Genomic DNA, 19554 nt, shown 5'->3' on the forward strand with positions numbered 1-19554 from the left:
AGGGAAAAAGTCCAAAGAGTTATTAACTTATGCACATTAAATGTCTATATACATCTTTGGTTATGGTACAAACAGATGTATTAGGCTTTAGAAAAGCTCTTGTTGGCAGCACTGAACAGGTTTAATACACTGCTAGTTAGGCAAGATATTTTTTTTTTGGAGCTTTAGATTTTTATTTGATATGTTATAGCATATTTAATTTGTTGGAACAATGCCTTTTAGAAATCTATTGAAGAGACTAGCCACCACACATATTTGGTTGAAAGTGTTTTGGCAGGTATCCAATAACAGTCTTTACAAATAGAAGTACTTATAAAAAGTACTCATCTGTGAGACTGGATTTAATGATGTTATTAGTCACCTAGGCTCTCAGGAGAAGGGGCTCGGAGATTGTGACTCACAGCTGCCTGTGTGCTGAAGGCTGGGATGCCTAAACTCATCAGCAGGGAGTGATGCACCGAAGCTGCCCTGCTATGGGACTGCCTCTCATGTTCCTTCAAAAGCTAAACTATGAGCTGGTGCCTCTGCTTTTTTTGTAAGCACCTCCTTCTCCTACTTAGGTGTTGAGAATCCTGTTTCTGCATTTCAGGTGGCTTCAAGCATGAAATGGTTGGTTAGGTAGCCACTGAGAGACAAGGAAATGACCCTTAGCACAACTCTAGGCACCTTGGAAAGTTTCTGGGTGAAAACAGGGGCCCCCAGGGAGCACAAGATGCTAGGTTTAACCCGGTTATGTGTCACCTTTTGTCTTGTACTTAGGTTCATAAATTCTGCCTGGATAGCACTCTAAAATGATGGGTGTGAGTTAGTTTATAAGTCACCATTTTTTGATAGTCAGATATTTATAAATTCTTGTTGTACAATTCTGGAGAAAATATATCCTTTTGGTCTGCAGTCAGAGATCATGACTGTGTTTCAAGATGAGAAGCGCCTTCATGTGTGTAATAGTTTCTTTCTCCTGCATTGCTGTATTTGGGCTCTGGTTGCACCAGCTTGATATATACTCTTGCTCGAACACTGGTTAACCCAGTAATGAGGAGTACACAGGATGGCCATACAAGTATGACCTTTTGAACCCAGCATCAGTACTTGAGGACTCTGTCCACTCACTACTAGACTGCCACAATAACTAAAATACATTCTTCTTGCTCTTAAATGCATATGCAATGTATTATTATGTTCTACATACAATTTCAGGTGCTCTGTTTAAATGCTTTGAGTGATAGTTTACAACTGATTTACTTGATGACAGTTCTGGTATTTCCATTCTATACAACTGTTTTTTTCCGCTGTTTGTTTTTGCTTTCCATGGTAATATTAATGTCTTTGTTTGTTTCTGATGGTGAAACTTGTTTCCTCTTAGAACTTTGACCATGCCTGCATTGAGTCTATAACACTAGTTCTTGAAGACGATGTGAGCAAACAAGTAACTCTGACGAGATATGGTCAAGTCCAAACTGGCCCTAACCAAGTTTTTAACCTTAATGGTAAGAAGTACATGGAGTAGAATTTTACCAGGGTTTACATTCTTTCTTTTATATGCTCCAAAGCTTTTTAATAATATCTGTCTATGAAAAAGGAATTTCTTCAAAAATGGCTTATGAAATGTACAATAACTTACTTCTTATAACCTTAGTAATGGTTATAGAAATGGACTTCTTATCCTGTGAAGTAGAATCTTTCATTATGTCCTCATTTCTTTTAATTTCTTATCTTGCAGAGTACCTAGAAACTCCATTCATTTTGTTTGTGTTTAGGGGGGAGGAGGTAAGAAAAAGAAGGGAGGTGAAGAGAGATTGGAAATCATCTTGGTGCTAAGGTTAAGGTCTAGCTTGACTAAAGCTTTTTGGAATAAATGGCATGGAATAGAATGCATGTGCTCTATGTGATCTATGTTGCTTTCAGTGCTGACTTATGTTGTGATTTCAGGCAGGTTACTTCACCTTTTTGGGAAAGATAGTAAAATAAAGCAACCTTAAAAGGATACTATAAAATGAAGCACTGAAGGCGGAAATGATATTTTCTAAATTTCTTATCTTACAGTGATCAGTAGTAAATTCTTACTGGATTTTTAGTCTCTTTCTGAAAGAGTAAAATGGGAATTCCCCTTTCCTTTCCCAGTCTCCAGCGAAACAGAGTTTAGGGAGTTCCGTGCTGCTGGTTGCAGCTATGTCTTTTCTTCATTGAATTTGTCCAGTCACAGTTCTGTTTTTGACATTCACAGCTTCCTATGGCAATGACTTTCATAGCTCAGTTATACTTTATGTTATCAGCTCTGCTTCATAATTTAATTGATAATTTCATTTTATGTCTTTTGAATCAGTCCCTATTCACTTTCTTGTCTCTTTCCATAGTCTGTGACAAATATAATCTGTGACAAATATAATCTATGACAAATATTTTGGTGTCACCTTCTTGATAATTGGGTGTAGCTAGTAAGTCTTATCCACTAAGAACATCTTTAAGCTCACATAAGCATTTTGTCTGCCTCTTCTCAGTTTATGCACCTAAGTGTATGCATGTGTGTGCATGCATAGAGGCTGCTTGTGAAGGTAGATCTGCTTTAAGCCTGCAGCTGCAAGTAGCCCAACAATGTGTAGCAAATGAATGCTGTGACTGTGAAATTTCCATTTCCTCGCATAATGGATTTGCTGGGAAGGAAAGCTGGGAATTTGATAGGGCCTTAGTTCACATACAGTCTAAGGAAGGAGCTATACTGATGTCATATCAATAGTAGTAAGAGACAACCTTCTATCTAAAGATTACAATACACTTTACAGACATCTGTTAATTAATTTTATAACATCCCTGGAGACTGAGAAACAAGTGGTTTCTTGTCTTCTCATTGCCAGAGGCGTGCTTTCTTCTAAAAAAAAAAAAAAAGTAATGCAAGAGTGGTTTCTGGATAACTCACAGGTACAGAAAGGCGAGAGATTTTTTACTGTCAACAGTAGTTGCAATTCCTGATTTGTGATGCTAATGAAAAAGATATGTAGTCTCATAAGTTCACATGGAGAATGCGTGAGGTTATTTGGCTGCAGGTGAGGTTATGCATAGTTTCTCATTTTATTTCTGAGTTTTCAAAATCTCTTGTTTAAGGGGTAACTAATACAACCTGGAAGTTGGATTTCAGTGACACTGTTTTTCTTTTTCTTTTGCTATGTGCAGGGGCTATTGAAATTCAGAATATATCTTCTTTCTTTGTTCAACTGAAAACTAGTTTTGGTTTGAAGATACTGTTTGCTAAAGATGGAGAGAGGATCTATGTTCAAGTTGATGTTGGCTGGAAGAGAAGAACTTTAGGACTATGTGGAACGTACAATGGGAATTTAAGAGATGATTTTCTGTAAGTTGCATATTGTACATTTACACTGTGTTTAATAACAAGTGAAAAGTTTTGTTGAATGTAATCATCTGATTATTTCATTTTATTAACATGCTCATACTTTATTAAACTAATCAATATAAAATCTCTTAATTAAAATGTTAATCATTTTTTAAAATATGAAACCTATAAATTTAGCTAAGTCATTCGAAGATGTTTAGCTAAGTAATTCTGGAAAAGTACCATATTATTTGTAGAAGTTATTGGATGATGATATTGCTTGAATGTATTTTTTTTTTACTCCCTGCTGCTACCTTATCATCAGAATAAACACCTCAGAGTAAAAGCACTGACAAAAAGAATGGATGATAATACTAGTATCATCCTCACCTGCTTAACACTTACTATGATGATTTTTTTCCCCCGCATCAAATTTTAATGGAACAACACGTAATTCTGAACCACAGGAATAGTTTAATTAGAAGGGCACACTTTTCTTAATCTTTTACTTCATTTTCTCCAAAGTTCCTCAAGCTATAATATCACAAAACTTTTCTGGCAATAATAAATGCTTTTGAAATACTTGGTGAAAAACAGCATCAAAATGCAAACAGCCCCTCTCTAGAACACTGAAATTAGCTAACAGGTCAAATTTTTGACATTTCACTGAATGTATGTACTTGAATAAAGGCCAAATTCTCCTCTCATTAATGCCTCCTCCAACTGATTTCAGAGTGCTTGAATTAAGCGTGAGGGCAGACTTTGAGTGTAAGAATAATTTTGCATGAGTAAAACGTTGAAGAAAAAGCTTCACATGCCCTCTCTTCTTTTATACCTCACAGATGGAATTTCTTTTGACATGTTGAATGTTCAATGTGACTATGCTCTCAGGTTTTTTAATGTAATTGTGTCCTCACCCATGTAGTCCATAAGGTCAGCAGGATGCTTGCAGTGTTGATCTTTTCCTTTTCAGTTCTCCAGCAGGGATGATAGAAGGGACCCCACAACTTCATGCCAATGCATGGAAGGTTTCCTCAGCTTGTTCTGTGCCTGTCAATATTCCTGTGGTTGATCCCTGCAACGTTAATCAGCAAAATGGTATGTTTTCACATGGGATTCTGGAATTAGCTGTAGCTTATTATTATGGGACATTTTTTGTTTTCTCTGTGAATGAGTTGCACATACAGGTATTTCAACTTCAGTTTTAGATGTGCACTCTTTCTTTCCTTTTTCTTTTTTGGCAAAGACCATTCTTTCCATATATTTAGCATGTAAAATGAACTAAAAGTCCTTTATAAATACAAGCCAGGTGATCATATAATGCTGGGTGTACTGGCCACGAGTCCTAAATTCTGCTGTCTAATATACACGTAGAGTGCTAGGCAGAACACCGTCTGTAGTCCTGTAAATATGCCAGTCAAGAAGAATGATGTGATGCACATTTGTAGATTGACAAAGAAAGCACAGGAGACAGTGTTATGCTGAGAAGGTGTTCAGATCAAAAGTCCTGTCTCTGGCTTCTCCATGCTTGTAGCATTAAAAGTTTCCTTATCCTCCATCTATGCTCTCTGACACAAACTGATGCAAACAACCTAAGATCCATGAATTTGTTCAAATTCCTGAGTAAAGATTTAGTTTTGGCTGGCTGATGTACCTATGTTTTGTGTTGAACTTTCACTGTCTCCTTTCCATGTTGCTGTTCCTTTCAATTAATGAAGACAATGGGCAGACAGTAGTTGCCAATTCTGACAGAATTTAGTCTAATGTTTGTAATGTTTCAGACATAAGGCCTCACTAAGGATGTGGGATTTGGCCATATTTAGAGCCTGTGGGAGCAAGCCTAGAATAACCATAAACCTTTAAGAATCTGAGGCATTCTAAGACTTGTTGTGCCTTCAGCATTGGCTGTCTTCTGAAGCAGTACATCTCAGCCAAGTTAACTCTCTCCAAGATACTTCATGCCTCATCTTCAGTTCTGTGCTTCCTCAGTGAAGGTGCAGTTTGACAAAAATGTAAGCTGCTTAGAACAGGAGGGTGTACTACCTGACCTTCTGAGGTCCCTTCCAGCCTGAATTTTCCTGTGATCCTCTAATCATCGCTGGAAAAACAGTCCCTGAGTAAGTGGTCCTGGCCCATGCTACCACCTGTGCTGAGCCAGCACAAGCATTTTTCCGGGTCTGTGATGATCTTAATCTTATGAAAGAAATTATTTTTTTGTTTGTTTACTTATTTTGTCAAGTTACTTTTTAACCAAGTCAAGTTCACTCCTTGAATCTAATTTACTGAGACTCTAGAAATCCTTGTGTCAGTGTGCATATGTGGGAATGAACAGGGAGGATGAAGGGTAGGGACACTCTTTCAGCAGCAAAATTGGCTTAAATATGATCCATGCTATGGTGTTCCTGAGATATTCCATCACTTGTGGTGGTAGTACGCTTCAGTGGTAGGAGGAGGGTCTGTTGACACTAGAAGGTATATGGCCAGTTTGGGACTTGCATGACTTCAGGCTCCAGTTTGCAATGCTTCCTGAGTCCACGTGCCAAGAAATACATGACCATTGCTGATTTCAAAGCTAAATGAAACATAAGGTAGGAAAAAACATATTCCAAGCTTTCGAGGACTCTTCCGTTTTGAAATATATTATTTTGCCATTTAAGTTTCCTGCACAGCTAGAGGAAGGCATAACTTTTTATATAGTTATTTTTATCTTAAATGGAGTTTATTGTTGAGGGAATTGCTTACAATATCAGTTTTAAACTATAGAACTTTGCAGAAAGACATTGTATGCAAGGTTTTATTGCACAACTGGCTATGTTTGGTTTTAATATTCTGTGCTATTCATTTGACTAACATATTAAAATGGATCTGGCTAAAACAATGTCACCTTCTCTTAGTTGGGTATGCATCTCACTGTGATATCATCAATCAAGAAGTTTTTGCTCCCTGCCATGCCTACATCAGTCCAGGATTATACTACCAGCTATGCCGCTTTGATGCGTGCAAATGCGGAAGCAGCTGTTTGTGTAATGCTTTGGCACACTACGCTTACGTCTGTGGCAAGCATGGGGTCGTCGTTGATTTCAGAGCTCATATTTCTTACTGTGGTGAGTAACGTTTGTAGAACAGAGTATCTTTCAGAAATGTGTAAAATTCTACAAATATCATTTGCTCCACAAAATACAGAGGTTGACCTTTTTTGCTGGAAACTAGAATTGTTTAATGGGCTAATGACATACTCAGGGGAGAATGCTAATAGCCTTTATGTTAGACATCTGAGTTGAGGACCCTGAGCTGCCTCACAGAGGGTGTCTGTCCCTTTCTGTTGGCTACAGAGAGAATTTAAATTTCTGACTTTGAACCCTAAGTCATATGGAAGCCCCTATTAGGGTAAAGTAGTCAGGGAGTGGCAGGAGCAGGGCTGTTCCCTAAGGGAAGGCAAGCCAGGGTGGCAGGCACTCCCCAGGGTGGGCAGGGTAGGGTGAGCAGTGATGTGCCAAGTAGGATATAGCAATGATTTAAAACAAGGCATTTCTAAACTGTAGGGTAACGCCTCAACCTTAAATGGATCATTCTTCCTCTCTTGGAAGCCTGAATTACTAGACAGACACACCCACCACACACACACACATGCACTTAACATATATGAAGAACAGACCCCTACTGCTTAAAAAATAGACAATTCCAGCCACAGAATTGTCTAACATAAGCCCACCTGAATCTAAACATTTCTAACTTAAGAACTCAGTAAAATAGCATATTTTTCTCATGCATTTTAACTCACCCCAGTGCAGCAAGAGACCTTTTTGCCTTGCTGTTTTTCGCTGCCATGATATACTGCTTTGTTTTCTATTTTTCACATTTTAAGAGGATGTTGTTCTCCCTTCTCTCTCCCTCTCTCCTCTCCAGCTGTGATGTGTCACAGTGGTATGCTTTATCATCAGTGCTCTTCTTTTTGTAAACACTCCTGTGCTTCACTTTCTATGGCAAATATCTGTGGTGATGACTGTGCAGAAGGATGTAATTGTCCTGATGGGAAATATTTTGAAGAGTCGGTCAACTTTTGTGTATCAATGTAAGTCATAAGAAAATAGAATATACGCGTAGGCACATTTTCCTCTTCCCAGCAAGATTTAAAGTAGTTTTCCTGCTGTTTCCCTCAAGTGTAGACTGCCTAAACAGGATAGCAGGCAATATGTGAAGACTTAATATTCTTTTGTACTAATCAATAGTGGGGCGTCATCTGCTACTGTGTGTACGGCCATCTACTGCACTTCAGAGTAGATATGTCACACTGCTTTAGAGAAGGGTGATGAAACTTTTTTAATTCATGGGAAAGCATTTTCACATGAAAACTTTGTTTTTAACACTTAAGAAAAAAATGAAAAGAAATCTATATAGTTGCAATCCATAAAGTCGGGGATAGTATGGAGAGAGTGGCTAGGAGCGTCTTTTTTCTGTCTCACAGTGCAAACCCCTACAGTTAAATGAAAGAAAATGATCAATGAAAGGAAATGGCTTTTGTACATTGTGTACCAAAATTTTACAGCTTACTGCCATGGGGATTTACTGAGTTCAGGTACTGAATTAAAAACTGGAATGACTATTTGCATGAATTTCAAGATTATACAGAATTATTGCTGTTCATTGTGACATATATTTTGGAAAGATCAGTAAAGTTCATACTGTAGGGATAAAGATTGTTTCAAACTAGTAAAGAGTGTGAGGTGACTTGGCATTCCCATATTTTTGCATGGTTTCTAGGGAATTCTGTTGCTACTTCTATCCCATCTGGGTCTTATCACAGACATAGTTAATGGATAGTTCCTCTGTCCCCTGATTTTGAAAGCACTTTGAATGGGAACTACATGTTCCATAACTAGGAATAAAAGCTCCTTTGTATAAGACTAATGCACAGAAGCAGCAAATGAATAATATGGAGATTGAGGAACGTTCTGGCTTTGTTGAAGACAGTAGGAGTTTTGCCACGGCAGTCAGAGTGTCATCTTTTAGTTTTTGCCTTTAGAAGTATATTGTAAATATAAAGATTGAGTTAATGAATTATAAGGCCTACTTATCATAATAGCTCGATAAATGGATTGCCCTTAAATCCCATTTCATCTTGCTTTTGTATCTACATGCATAAATATTCTTTTAACAGATCTGCCTGTCATTGTCATTACAAGGGCAAAGCCCTCCAGCCTGGAGAAATCCTCCCTACACCAACAGGCTCCTGGTAGGTTTGAGTGCCAAGAGTTTTATCTTTCATGTATCACAGTTTGGATGCTACTCAAGAGCCTTGAGAATTTTTTCACATAGAATGAAGGTCTATTGTATCAAGATTTTATTTTTGTTACACACTTAGTGAAAGGGAGCCTAATATAAATTGGATTACATACCTGCTTATTTTAGCAATAGGAAACCTGGAAAATTCTGTAAGCCAGGGACTAAAGAGTATCTCAAAACACACGCATAGAGGTTGCAGTCCTGTTCTTAGATCTGGGGGCATTATGATAGAAATATGAGGCTGGTTTCAGAAGAATAAACAATATGATTCTATTTTGGAAAGTCTTTCAAACAAAGGCCTGCAGAGAGCTATATTTGTGTCATTTTGTATTATTAATTCATGATGGAATCCTGACCTCACTGAAACAAGTGGGGAAACCTCCTAGATTTCCTGGTAAAACTTGGAACTTCTTGTTCATTTTACAAGAAATGTTTTCAACCTGCTGATTTAAAATCATGTCTGTGAGTTAAGTGTCAAGGTTAATTCTTGCTGAGCTCTTATAGTTGTTACAACTGAAGCTTGGTAATCATGTAGTTCAAGAGGTGAGAGTAGGGGCTTCATTTTTCTGCCATTGCTATGCCTCTGCAATACTTTGTTTTTTTCACATTTTTTTTTAAAGGAAAAAATGAGGACTATGTTTATTGTCAAATGTGTTTTTCTGCAATTCTGTATTTTATCATAAAAATAATTAAGCTGTGTATCCTAATGTCTATGCAACAGGAAATTTGCATACTGTATCCTTCCATATTCACCAAGGCAGATAAGGTTCTGTGTTACACTGCCAGCATCCCGAATCACATGGTCCTACTTTCCCACAGAGGCTGATATGCCCAGCTTCTTTTTTATTTCAGTGAAAGTTAGGCAATTAAATAATACATAAACACCTTTGTGAGTTTGGGCCCCCATTACAGATCAGCAGTTAGAAAACACCAACAAAACATTGATCAGAACTCATGCTTCTGGATTTTAATCCTCTTCTTTCTCCTGATTTTTCTTGTTTAAATTGGGTTAAGTTGTATTATCTTTTTTAACATGGTGGCTGCAAAACTTTTTCGCCTTGAATAAAGATGAGTTTGCTTTTCTTTTTCAGTCAGTGTTTGAATGGAACAGTGAAATGTATTGAAGCCACTACAGAAAATACAGGTAATTCACAGTCTTGTCTCATATTGCAGTTGCACAGAGAAAGTTTTTGACATTGAATAGTCATTTGGTTTTCTCCTCATATGTATTTTCAGTATGAGATACTTAACAGCATGACAAATTTAAAACAGGAAGTTAGGAGTACAAGTTGTCTTGTTTTTTTCTTTTTCCTTTTTCTGTAGCACAAGTTGTACTACTAAGTCACTTGGGAAATTAAAAAAAAATAAATAATTACATATGAGGTGTAGGTCAATATGTTCTCATGGGAATACCTAAAATTAGGCTCACTATCTATATTTAGGAAGCCTTAAGATCTTGATTTCTATAAAGTAAATTTTTAATGAATTTCTAATGGATTTGGAAGGGACTTCAGTACACTGAACATTATCCCGCTTCTGAAGATTCTGTCTACCTAAGGCATAATTACTCCATCTTTAACAATGGGATGTGTATCAGATCTAGGGTGCATAGATCCAGATGCTTAATATCAAGTTCTGGCCTTTTTTTTTTTAACGTTAAAACATATATTAATTTTATATCTCTGAAATGCAAATGAAGTTATAGACTTTTATTCAGATTGTATTCTTATGTGTACTGTAATGTAGGCTAACTGTGCATTAAAATAGATTGTGAACAAAACCAAATAGAAAACCTTCAGTGTAAAAGAGCAGCGGATCTCATTTAACCTGCATTTTGCGTTTGAAGTTCACATATGCCCTGAAGGAAAAATCTACTATGACTGCAGATCTCCTGTGCCTGGATTACCAGCAGCAGGAGTGAATTGTGGGATCTCTTGTGCGAACCTTGCCATGAACTTCTCCTGTGTCCCCTCACCACCCTGTGCAAGTGGCTGCATTTGCCCCCCTGGGTAAGCTTTGGCAGAACAACCTGGAGCACAAACCATATATGTGTTTTTCACAGTTTAAGTCTGCATATTTTTTTCTTGCTTTTTAAATTCCAGTGGTATCACACCTCTAATTTTGAAGCTATTGTTCTATAAATTTTTGCAGATATACTGTCACAGTGTACAGGCCAACTCTTTCTTTTGTGTCTGGGAGCCCTTTTCTCCTTCCTGCTGGTGTGAGGCTCCATGCTATCATGCTTCCTCAGTTGGAGTCCCACAGTTTCTCCATCCTGATACCACTATCCTATGAGATATCCAGCTTGCTACCAGTCTGATTGACTGCTATCTGGGACTCTCTGGACAGAAGATGACTCCCACTACTTGCACAGTATAGTTTATTTGAGTGTAGAAGCAAACATGACAAAAAAATCGTAACGTAAACCATCTGTGTTCCTGCTTACTGCCCAAGTAATTGTCCCAGCTAGACTTCTACTCAGGTTTACAGTATTGATGCCCTACCTGGGGAAGGGAGGAGGGCGGTGCAGGCTGGATCCTGCCCTCTTCATTCTCTCTGCCTTTCTGAACTCAGCCAAAGTTTTTGTTTTCTCAGCTTGTGTATTAGGATTTGGTGCCCAGAAACAGTCTACTGAGCTTTGCAGGGGTCAAATCAAAGTACAAAAGCTAAATGCATTTGTTGTGAAGTTTCTGTTAGGATCAACCACCACTCCCTCCATCTGTTCCCATTGCCTCCCCTTATACCTGCTGTGTGCATTTTCAGATTTGAAGAGTCAAATATGCCATGCAAATTTCTGCAATTTGACCTTAGGTGGAGTGATCCCTGTTTTTTCTCAACATTGGATTTTATTTCACTCTATGTGTAGCCAATGCCCCCTGACAGTATGTCAGTTGCACACAGATCAGAGTGTAATGAGACTGCCAGAATTCCCCTTCCAGCAACTTGCGATGTTCATAGATGACTAAGCACTGGTGAAAGACAGATTTCAGGCATAGCTAAGATTTCACTAGTTGTTCTTGCCTGGTATTCTGTAGTCTTCTACAACCTCTGCTCAACTGAGGAGTTAGCTTTCAAAATCATTAGTGTTATAGGAATAAACAATTATTTTTAACACAAAAATGCATGAATCTGTACAAGGCATCATATAAAAACTAGTATTTTTTTACTGAAATGTCACCATGATATTTGCATGAACTTAAACTAGCAGCATTGTTATGAATGTTCATTTGAAAATTTGAAATAATTAAAATATAACTTAAAAACCAGAGTTAAAGCCCTGCTCTCACAATCAAGTAGTATTATACCATTTCATACTGAATATGTTACTTCATTATTTTCTGAATGATAAACTGTAGAAGGGCTACAGAGAAGCCAAATCCCAAGTTTCTGTCAAATAATGGAGTAAAATACATGAATTATTTTGTTAAGTAAGAGAATAAAAATTTGCTATTAGATAGAAAAGTAAATGTGTAGCATTTAGTGCAGTTAGTACCATCATTGGTGTTAAATTGTATTTCTGGAGCCATTATGCCTCTCAGGCTCATGGTTCTGAGAAGTGAGTATGGTTTTTAGCTAGGAAGGGACCAACAGTTATCTTAAAAATTGGGTTCAGAAGTTCTCTTTTTTATACAAGAAAATGTTAAGCATATACCTCATGATATTAAATCTATATTGACAAGTTATGAAAGCTTTGTTATGAGAAGATTTACTGTTATGTCATTTTTTTATTCTCTTAAGGTGCTGTTCTTCTCTGTTTCTCCTTTCCCACTTTATTTCTACTACTACCCATTGTTTGACCCAATGACCTAGCCTTTTGGGGTGGAATCTGGAATTCTCCTGGAGACTGGCACCTTATTCTAGCATCCTGGGTGTTTATGGTGCTTGCAAAGTAAAGCAATTTGTGTGTGGTATTGAAAATCTTTCCTTTGGAAACTCATGACAGGATGGACTTTAGTATGCAAAAAAAGGTCCTCTTAAAGAAAAATGGCTTACATTTTCTACTGTTAAAATTCTTGCACAGCAGCTTGTGGTTCTTTTAGTCAGCAGTTAAAGAGGTGACAAAGAATAGGAAACACTGAAAGTTTCTGGTATGCTATAAAAATTGAATAGAATAGCTTAAAATTTCATGAGGAAATGAGCTGAGAATGACAGTAAATTCATCACCCAAAGATACACTGAAAGTCACCCTAACACTGAGCTGGAGATGTAAGAGTGTAAGTTGAATTACAGAAGTACAGAGGAGCAGTGTGGAAAGGGACCTCATGGGGCTAAGTTATTCTCCTGCCCTTAGGTAGCATCAGCAATACCTATGTTATCCTTGGCAGATATTTAACTTCCATTGACAGAGACTCTGAATGACCTTCCCAATGCATCCATTCTAGTGCTTTGCTATTTTCAATGTTTTTTCTGAACACTTGACTCCTTCACTTATAACCAATTAATCTTTAATGAACCAGTAATTGTGGGGAGAAGAAAACTCTAATCTGTGTATTCCTTTCATCTTCAAGTGAAGCAATCTCAAGATGACACTTTGAAAAAACATCTCTCTGTACTCTCAACCATGCGTTGCAATGACAACTGCAGCAATTGCTTCCCTAAAGAGCAACATTGGGAGTGTCAGTAACTTTTTTTTTTTTTAAAAAAGTGAATGTTTCTAAGCAGATGGAAATGAGGAGGTAGCGAAAAGTGGTTAACCACATCTCTGGGTCACTTATTCACAATCTAATTAGATTTTCCACTTTTTGCATTAAATGCCACTGTTTTGTCTTAACCTTCTTAGTTGTTTCCACTTCCCCAGGGTAGGCAAGTAACCTCCACACCACCCTTCTTAAACTGTGTTTCTTTTGTCCTGCTAACTCTGCAACAGCTGCCATAGCCCAGTTCACTATCCTGTGCTCTGAACAGGACGGTTGCTGCTCTGTGCAGAGGAGCAGGCACATCAGTCCAGCTGCTTCCCTGGGACAGGAGGATGAGGGAGCAGCAGAGAGGGACGGGCAGCCCAGCTGCAGCCTCAGCAGCATGCGCAACACACAGATGCTCTGCAGTTTGCAGGGAGGAGTACCTACACTACCTGTGCTCTTGCACAGGAGCTGCTGCCCCATACCAACATACTCCTTTCGAGGTAGAAGGAGAGCTGCAGCTGTGATCTTTGTGAGGTCTCCAGCTGTGCACAGAAGAAATCATTTGATTCAGGCAGCTTTTGCTGCTGAAACAATTGGCCTTGGCTGAATGGAAGACTGGTTGCTCTTGGCGGGGTTTAGACAATACACTACACATTCACTTTTGTTGATCTACTTGTGAATTTTGGCTTTCATCTTAATAATTCTTTTATTTTAAAGGATGGCTGAGCATAGAGGGAAATGTTATATTCCTGACAGTTGTCCATGCACTTGGAAAGACAGGGAATTTCTGTCAGGAGAAGTGATAGCTACACCATGTTACACCTGGTGAGTGACATGCATTTTGCATACTTCCAAATCATCTGGATCTAGCCACAAAGTGAATCTGATACAGAAAATGTGTTGAGTGCATTGAAAATCAAAAATTTATATGCTTGTTTATAGAGAGTTACAGGATATATCTTTTATTAGGCTCACTAATAGACTTGGAAGACTTGGAAGACTTTGGGGTGAGTGCTTCTTCAGGTCTGAAAAAGAAGCAGATTATATCCAAACTAAAAAGCAGTCAAGAACAAATGCTTGATTCCACACGTATCAGTTAATCTCTGAAAGAAAAGACATTTGGCATTTTGAGAATAGAATATCATGAAAGACAACCAAGGAAAAAAAAGAGAAATTAAATGTACGACAGTGGTAAATAGTCTGTGCCTTTGGGAACTGGACTGTTTGCAGTGTGAGTTACCAGTCAGCATGAGTGACTGTATAGGAAGAAGATGGGCAATTAAAAAAAAAAAAAAAAAAAAGCATTAGAATTGGAAAATGAGCTAGCACTCAGCATCTTTTTTAAGGACCCTTACCTGACTCATATTGAGGCAAAAAAGTTTTTCATCCATTATAATTTTCTAGCCAAAATATCTATCTTCAGTTAAGTATGTATTTAATAATAATAAAAAAAGTTTGACATGGCAGCTTTTAATCAACTAAAAACTTCACTGGCAAATCGATTGAGCTTATACACTTACACAAGCAAAACTAGAAGGTGTCAGTACTACCTTCATACAAATTCATGTAAATCACTGAATGTAGCTGACAGGAAAAGTAATCCCACAAAATATCAGCATTTCTTAAACTCATTTTGCACTTGTCTGATACCCTGAAGTCTTACAGGTAGTAACCGGAGGTCTTTTGCATTGAATATGTTCAGATTTTTATTAAAATTTCTTGAGAAAAAAAAAATATGTTTTACAAATTAGTGTGTTGTAGCATTATGTCTTATCTATACTGGAGGCAATGATGGAAACATTTGCATAAGCCATAAAAATCTGAAGATTTTGCACTCATTTCTTATGCATTTTTATTGTACATATGTGCTGATGGCAAAAAGCTCAACACTTTTCTGCTATGGCATCACCAATAACTTCAGAAGCAATCCACAGAATAGATCTGTGTTTCATAGTCTGAGAATTTTCTTCCTTTCATGAATTTCTGTATGATTCAAAATAAAGAACCCAAGAAAGCTTTTTCTTGAAATTAAAAAGAAAATGACTCTGCTATGAGAAGATACTGATTGTTAATTTTCCTTACAGTGTTTGTCGGAGAGGGATATTCAATTGCACTAGTTACCCCTGTCCTGCTGTATGCACTGTTTATGGAGATCGGCATTATTATACCTTTGATGGATTGGAGTATGATTATGTCAGTGACTGCCAAGTTTACCTGCTAAAGGTAGGAGGATTGTTCATACATTTTCATGTGTCCAAGTGAAAGCTTTTGTGAGAAGACAAGTATTTTGAATATCAGGAGATGATCTATAGAAACAAACATTAAGAAAACAAGTGCAGAACAGACGTGTCTGAAAGGAAGAATCAGTAAATGACATTTTGTGCTCAACTGTTTGAAAATGGTACATGGGTTTGTCCTTACATATCTATGTGGTCTAGAGAAAAATAGAAAACAACATTTTTCGTTCTGCCTTAACCATGCTTTCATCACAATGAGCAAAGAATAAGACTATAGAAACTGTTCTAGAACTAGGTATAGTCTATAGATTTATTTGATAATTATCAATAAACTCTGCTTGGCAGAGGGTTAATGACAACCTCTGATGCTGCTTGGAATCCTTCCTGAATGTGATCTGCATCAGATCTGGAGTGTATGTGTATAACAATATCAAACACAATGATTTCATAATTCAACAATGAAATCCTTCATTGAGATTGTTTGGCAACTGCATGCTAATGTTCCTCATAGCACACATTTACAGTACATTGCTAGCCTTTTTTGTTTAAAAATACCATTACTGACATTTAGAAATATATTCTATTACTAACAACTCTATTGTTTATTATCATTGTTGCTATTATTAAGACTAAGAGTCTGTCTTCTGAGTTACAGTAATGTGTTTAGAAGAATATTAATTTTCTGTCAACCCTGACTGTCTAACCTTAAGAAAAAGCAAGGTTTCTCAACAAAGACTACTGCAAATAGTTTATTTCGTGTATGCTTTAGTTGAGTATTCACAGCTGTGAAATAAAATAGATTGGTTCCAGATTTTTTTCTTTGTTAAAAGAAAATAAAAAAGACAGGTTTGCTAAAGATATCTCATAGCGAACTCCTGCCATGTATCATATTGTCTTACAGAAAGAGCTGTTACTCTTAGAGGGATATGAACATTTGCACAAACCTTCCTCCTTTAAGATGCAAAAAATAGGGGTTATTTTAACTGTAAAATCATCTTGCCTACATGATGAGGTGGAAAGGTGGGTTGGAGTTTCTTAATTGTTATGCTATCCAGCCAGAGAGGTGTATAAGACAAATCTATGCTGCTTTTTGAAACTTCAATATGATACTGGAATGTTTTGCTTTTACAATCAAATGTCACCTGCCATTCTACTGCATGAGAAATTACCTAACTGGAAACAAACCACGAGGAACGTTTGGAGTCCAAGAATAAAGTTGGCAGCCACATAATTAAGGTATATGGCACTCTGCCAACAGACCTTTCTTCAGGTGAACATGATGACACAAATGATGAAATGCTGCCTACGTAGATCTGCTTTACAGACTTTCAGACTTTTTTCAGCTTTTCAAACTGCTTTTTTTCCCCATACTTAGCTAATGTGAGAAAGTATGGCCTAATTTGTTCATATTTTTTCCTTCCTCTTTAGTATATGGAAAACTTTTCTGATCTATATTGAAGGACTGTTTATTACAAATTAGGCACTGCATAATTCATAGTTATGTCTGTAACAGATGATGTATCTGTGGGCTCATTTTTGACTGTGAAACGTGTGGAGAAGCTTTCAGGAAAAAAAAAAAGAAACAAAGGATGGGATCATATGGCATATGCCCAAGAGCTTTGAGGGAACTAAACCACAGAACTGATGAACTATGTGATGTGCAATCCTGGAATCAGAGGAATGGAAAATGGCAGTTTAACCAAATATTTTAAAAGGACTCCATGGCTGAATTTGGCAGGAACAGAGCAATATGTCTGATTTACATATGATGGAAATTAATAGAAATTATAACAAAGAGAAACTACAATTGAGGAAAAGTTGAACTCTGTTTTTTGTAAAAGAAATTCATGCATGATGAATCTTCTGAGTTATTCCATGAAGACAATGAACATATGGATGACAATGATCAGGCCAATATGTGGTTTTAGCTTAAAGACCTTTTGGAGACAGATTTCAACAAATATTTTTTAGAGACTAGACTCTCATAGGATGAGAGTAAAGATTCTTTGAGACATGAATTAAAAATTAGAAGTTAAAAGATGGCAATAAATGGCTTTTTTTTGGAATGGAGAAATCCCAGTGACATCCCACAGATACTCATGCTGACACCTGCATTCAGCATCTTCAGAAACAATTTTGAAAAGGTGGCGTGAGGATTGAGGTGGAGTATGCCGATGGTAAAGAATCAGTCTGAACAGCTGAAACAAAGATGAACCACCAAAAGGTTCAGAAGATCTTATGGCAGAAAACGCTACATGATAAAATGGAGGATGAAATTCAACAATGAAATATGCAAATCAGTGAACAGAAAAAATAACTGTAACTATGCTACCACGAAGATAGGCACTAAATTAACTACTGCTATGCAGGAATGGAATTTTATGTGAGAAAAATATATGAAACAGATGTAATTGGCATCTTTCTAGTGGCAGCCTGAATGAATCCAAAGTGTCATCCATTCTCCAGTTTCACATATGCTTTTATTTGCATGTACACAGTTACACCACAGGTGTACCACATACATGTGCACAGTTGTACTACATATCTATGTGGTTAAACTACATTATATATGCAGAGATAATAGCATGATGAGGCTGCTCTTTTTTGAAATAGACTTTGTTGTTCCTAGAGCAGAGGTTTTCATGGCTGTCTCCCCATAATCATCCTCCTCTACATTGTGGCCATGTGCAGTGACATTTTTTAATGATAGTATCAGAGTAATATAATGAGTCTCCCTTGAGCTACTCTTTGTTCAGAAGGTAGACAAGAGAGCCCTGTCTCTTATAGCCTGTTCTCCAACTAAACAAGTCAGATGAAACGTGGGAAAGTATATGTAGTTGCAAAAGTTTACATGCCTTGCCTAACACCTTGGCAGGTACAGCTGTCCAGGGCAGTCTGCCACCTAAACTATGCTACTTGTTCTACAAACCAACTGTTGAGGGGGGTTTTTTTTGGTAGGGGTTTTTTTTTAAAAAAAAAAAACAAAAACAACCCTTAAATCATAGACTCATAGAATGGTTTGGGTTGGAAGAGACCTTTAAAGATCATCTAGTCCACACCTCCCCACCCCCCCACCGTGGGGGTTATGTGCTATGTGCTTCATGTTCTCCACCTGTAAGGTATTACAGAATATCATAGATTTAGTAGCTGCTAGTACACAATCCATTGACTTAATGGTTGTTTGCAGTGCTGTTACAAGGCTGATTTTTATGGATAACATGTTCAAGGCTCACCAAACACCTGAAATCTAAACAGCTGAAGGGGTTGTAATATTGGATATACAACACTGTAATAACTTTGTCCTTTCCCTTTCACTAATCTTTTTCCTGTGAGAAGTGGACCGCTTTGTGTCTGCTATCTTATATACTCTAAACAAAGGTATCGTAGCAGTGCAATAAGGGAAATGATAACAATAAATTTGCTGGCATCCCAGAGGTAGAACTGAGTCCAAGAATTATAATCTGAATCCCATGTCCCCAGAGGCATGATAATGCAGTTCCTATCCACATTACCAGCCCTCACTGTTTGATTTGACTGTTAGCCTCCCTAAATGTGATCTGTTTGAACAGTTCTTTAATTTGTCCCTCTATTGCACTGTACCAAACAAAGAAGTCATCCTTACCTTTTACTATGTTTTTAATAGGAACTCTTGTGCTCTTAGGGGAGGAAAATCAAGTATCAACTTTCAGCCAATTATGAAACTTCAAACTTTGTTTTCAACATCAGTATCATCTGTCAGGCCTTTTTGTTTAAGATAACAGTAGGTGTATGAAAAAGCCTTTTATAACTAGTTCAACAGATATATCCATTGGTCAGAAAATGACCAAAAAGATTTAATGCAGCAATTAAGAAAATTAGGGTAGTAATGTCTCCTGAAATTATAATTTCATCTTTTTCAAGGAATTAGGAGTTATATTACACAGTGAGAAGTCCCTGTATGGATAAATGACATTCACAGAGAAGACATCAATATTTGCTTCTGACATTTTAAAACCTCAGTAATTTCAAGGGAAAAAATAGAAAGATCTTGGCAGACCAACTCATTTATGTTTTAGCACTGTAGATCATGTAAACACTTCATTTTAGC

At 37.2% G+C, this 19554-nt stretch overlaps 1 protein-coding gene across 1 annotated transcript in view; it reads left to right on the forward strand.

Annotated features, from left to right (window-relative positions):
* The window catches only part of OTOGL (otogelin like), a 102480-nt gene that overhangs the window by 21350 nt on the left and 61576 nt on the right, over positions 1-19554 (forward strand). The window contains exons 16-25 of the mRNA XM_054812800.1: positions 1364-1487; positions 3169-3346; positions 4299-4423; positions 6220-6429; positions 7232-7397; positions 8484-8558; positions 9700-9752; positions 10455-10617; positions 13948-14055; positions 15315-15453. Coding sequence (XP_054668775.1) covers positions 1364-1487; positions 3169-3346; positions 4299-4423; positions 6220-6429; positions 7232-7397; positions 8484-8558; positions 9700-9752; positions 10455-10617; positions 13948-14055; positions 15315-15453 — 1341 coding nt within the window. The remainder of the gene's footprint in view (positions 1-1363; positions 1488-3168; positions 3347-4298; positions 4424-6219; positions 6430-7231; positions 7398-8483; positions 8559-9699; positions 9753-10454; positions 10618-13947; positions 14056-15314; positions 15454-19554) is intronic.

This window comes from Grus americana, chromosome 1, assembly GCF_028858705.1.
Source record: "Grus americana isolate bGruAme1 chromosome 1, bGruAme1.mat, whole genome shotgun sequence".
NCBI lineage: Eukaryota > Metazoa > Chordata > Aves > Gruiformes > Gruidae > Grus > Grus americana.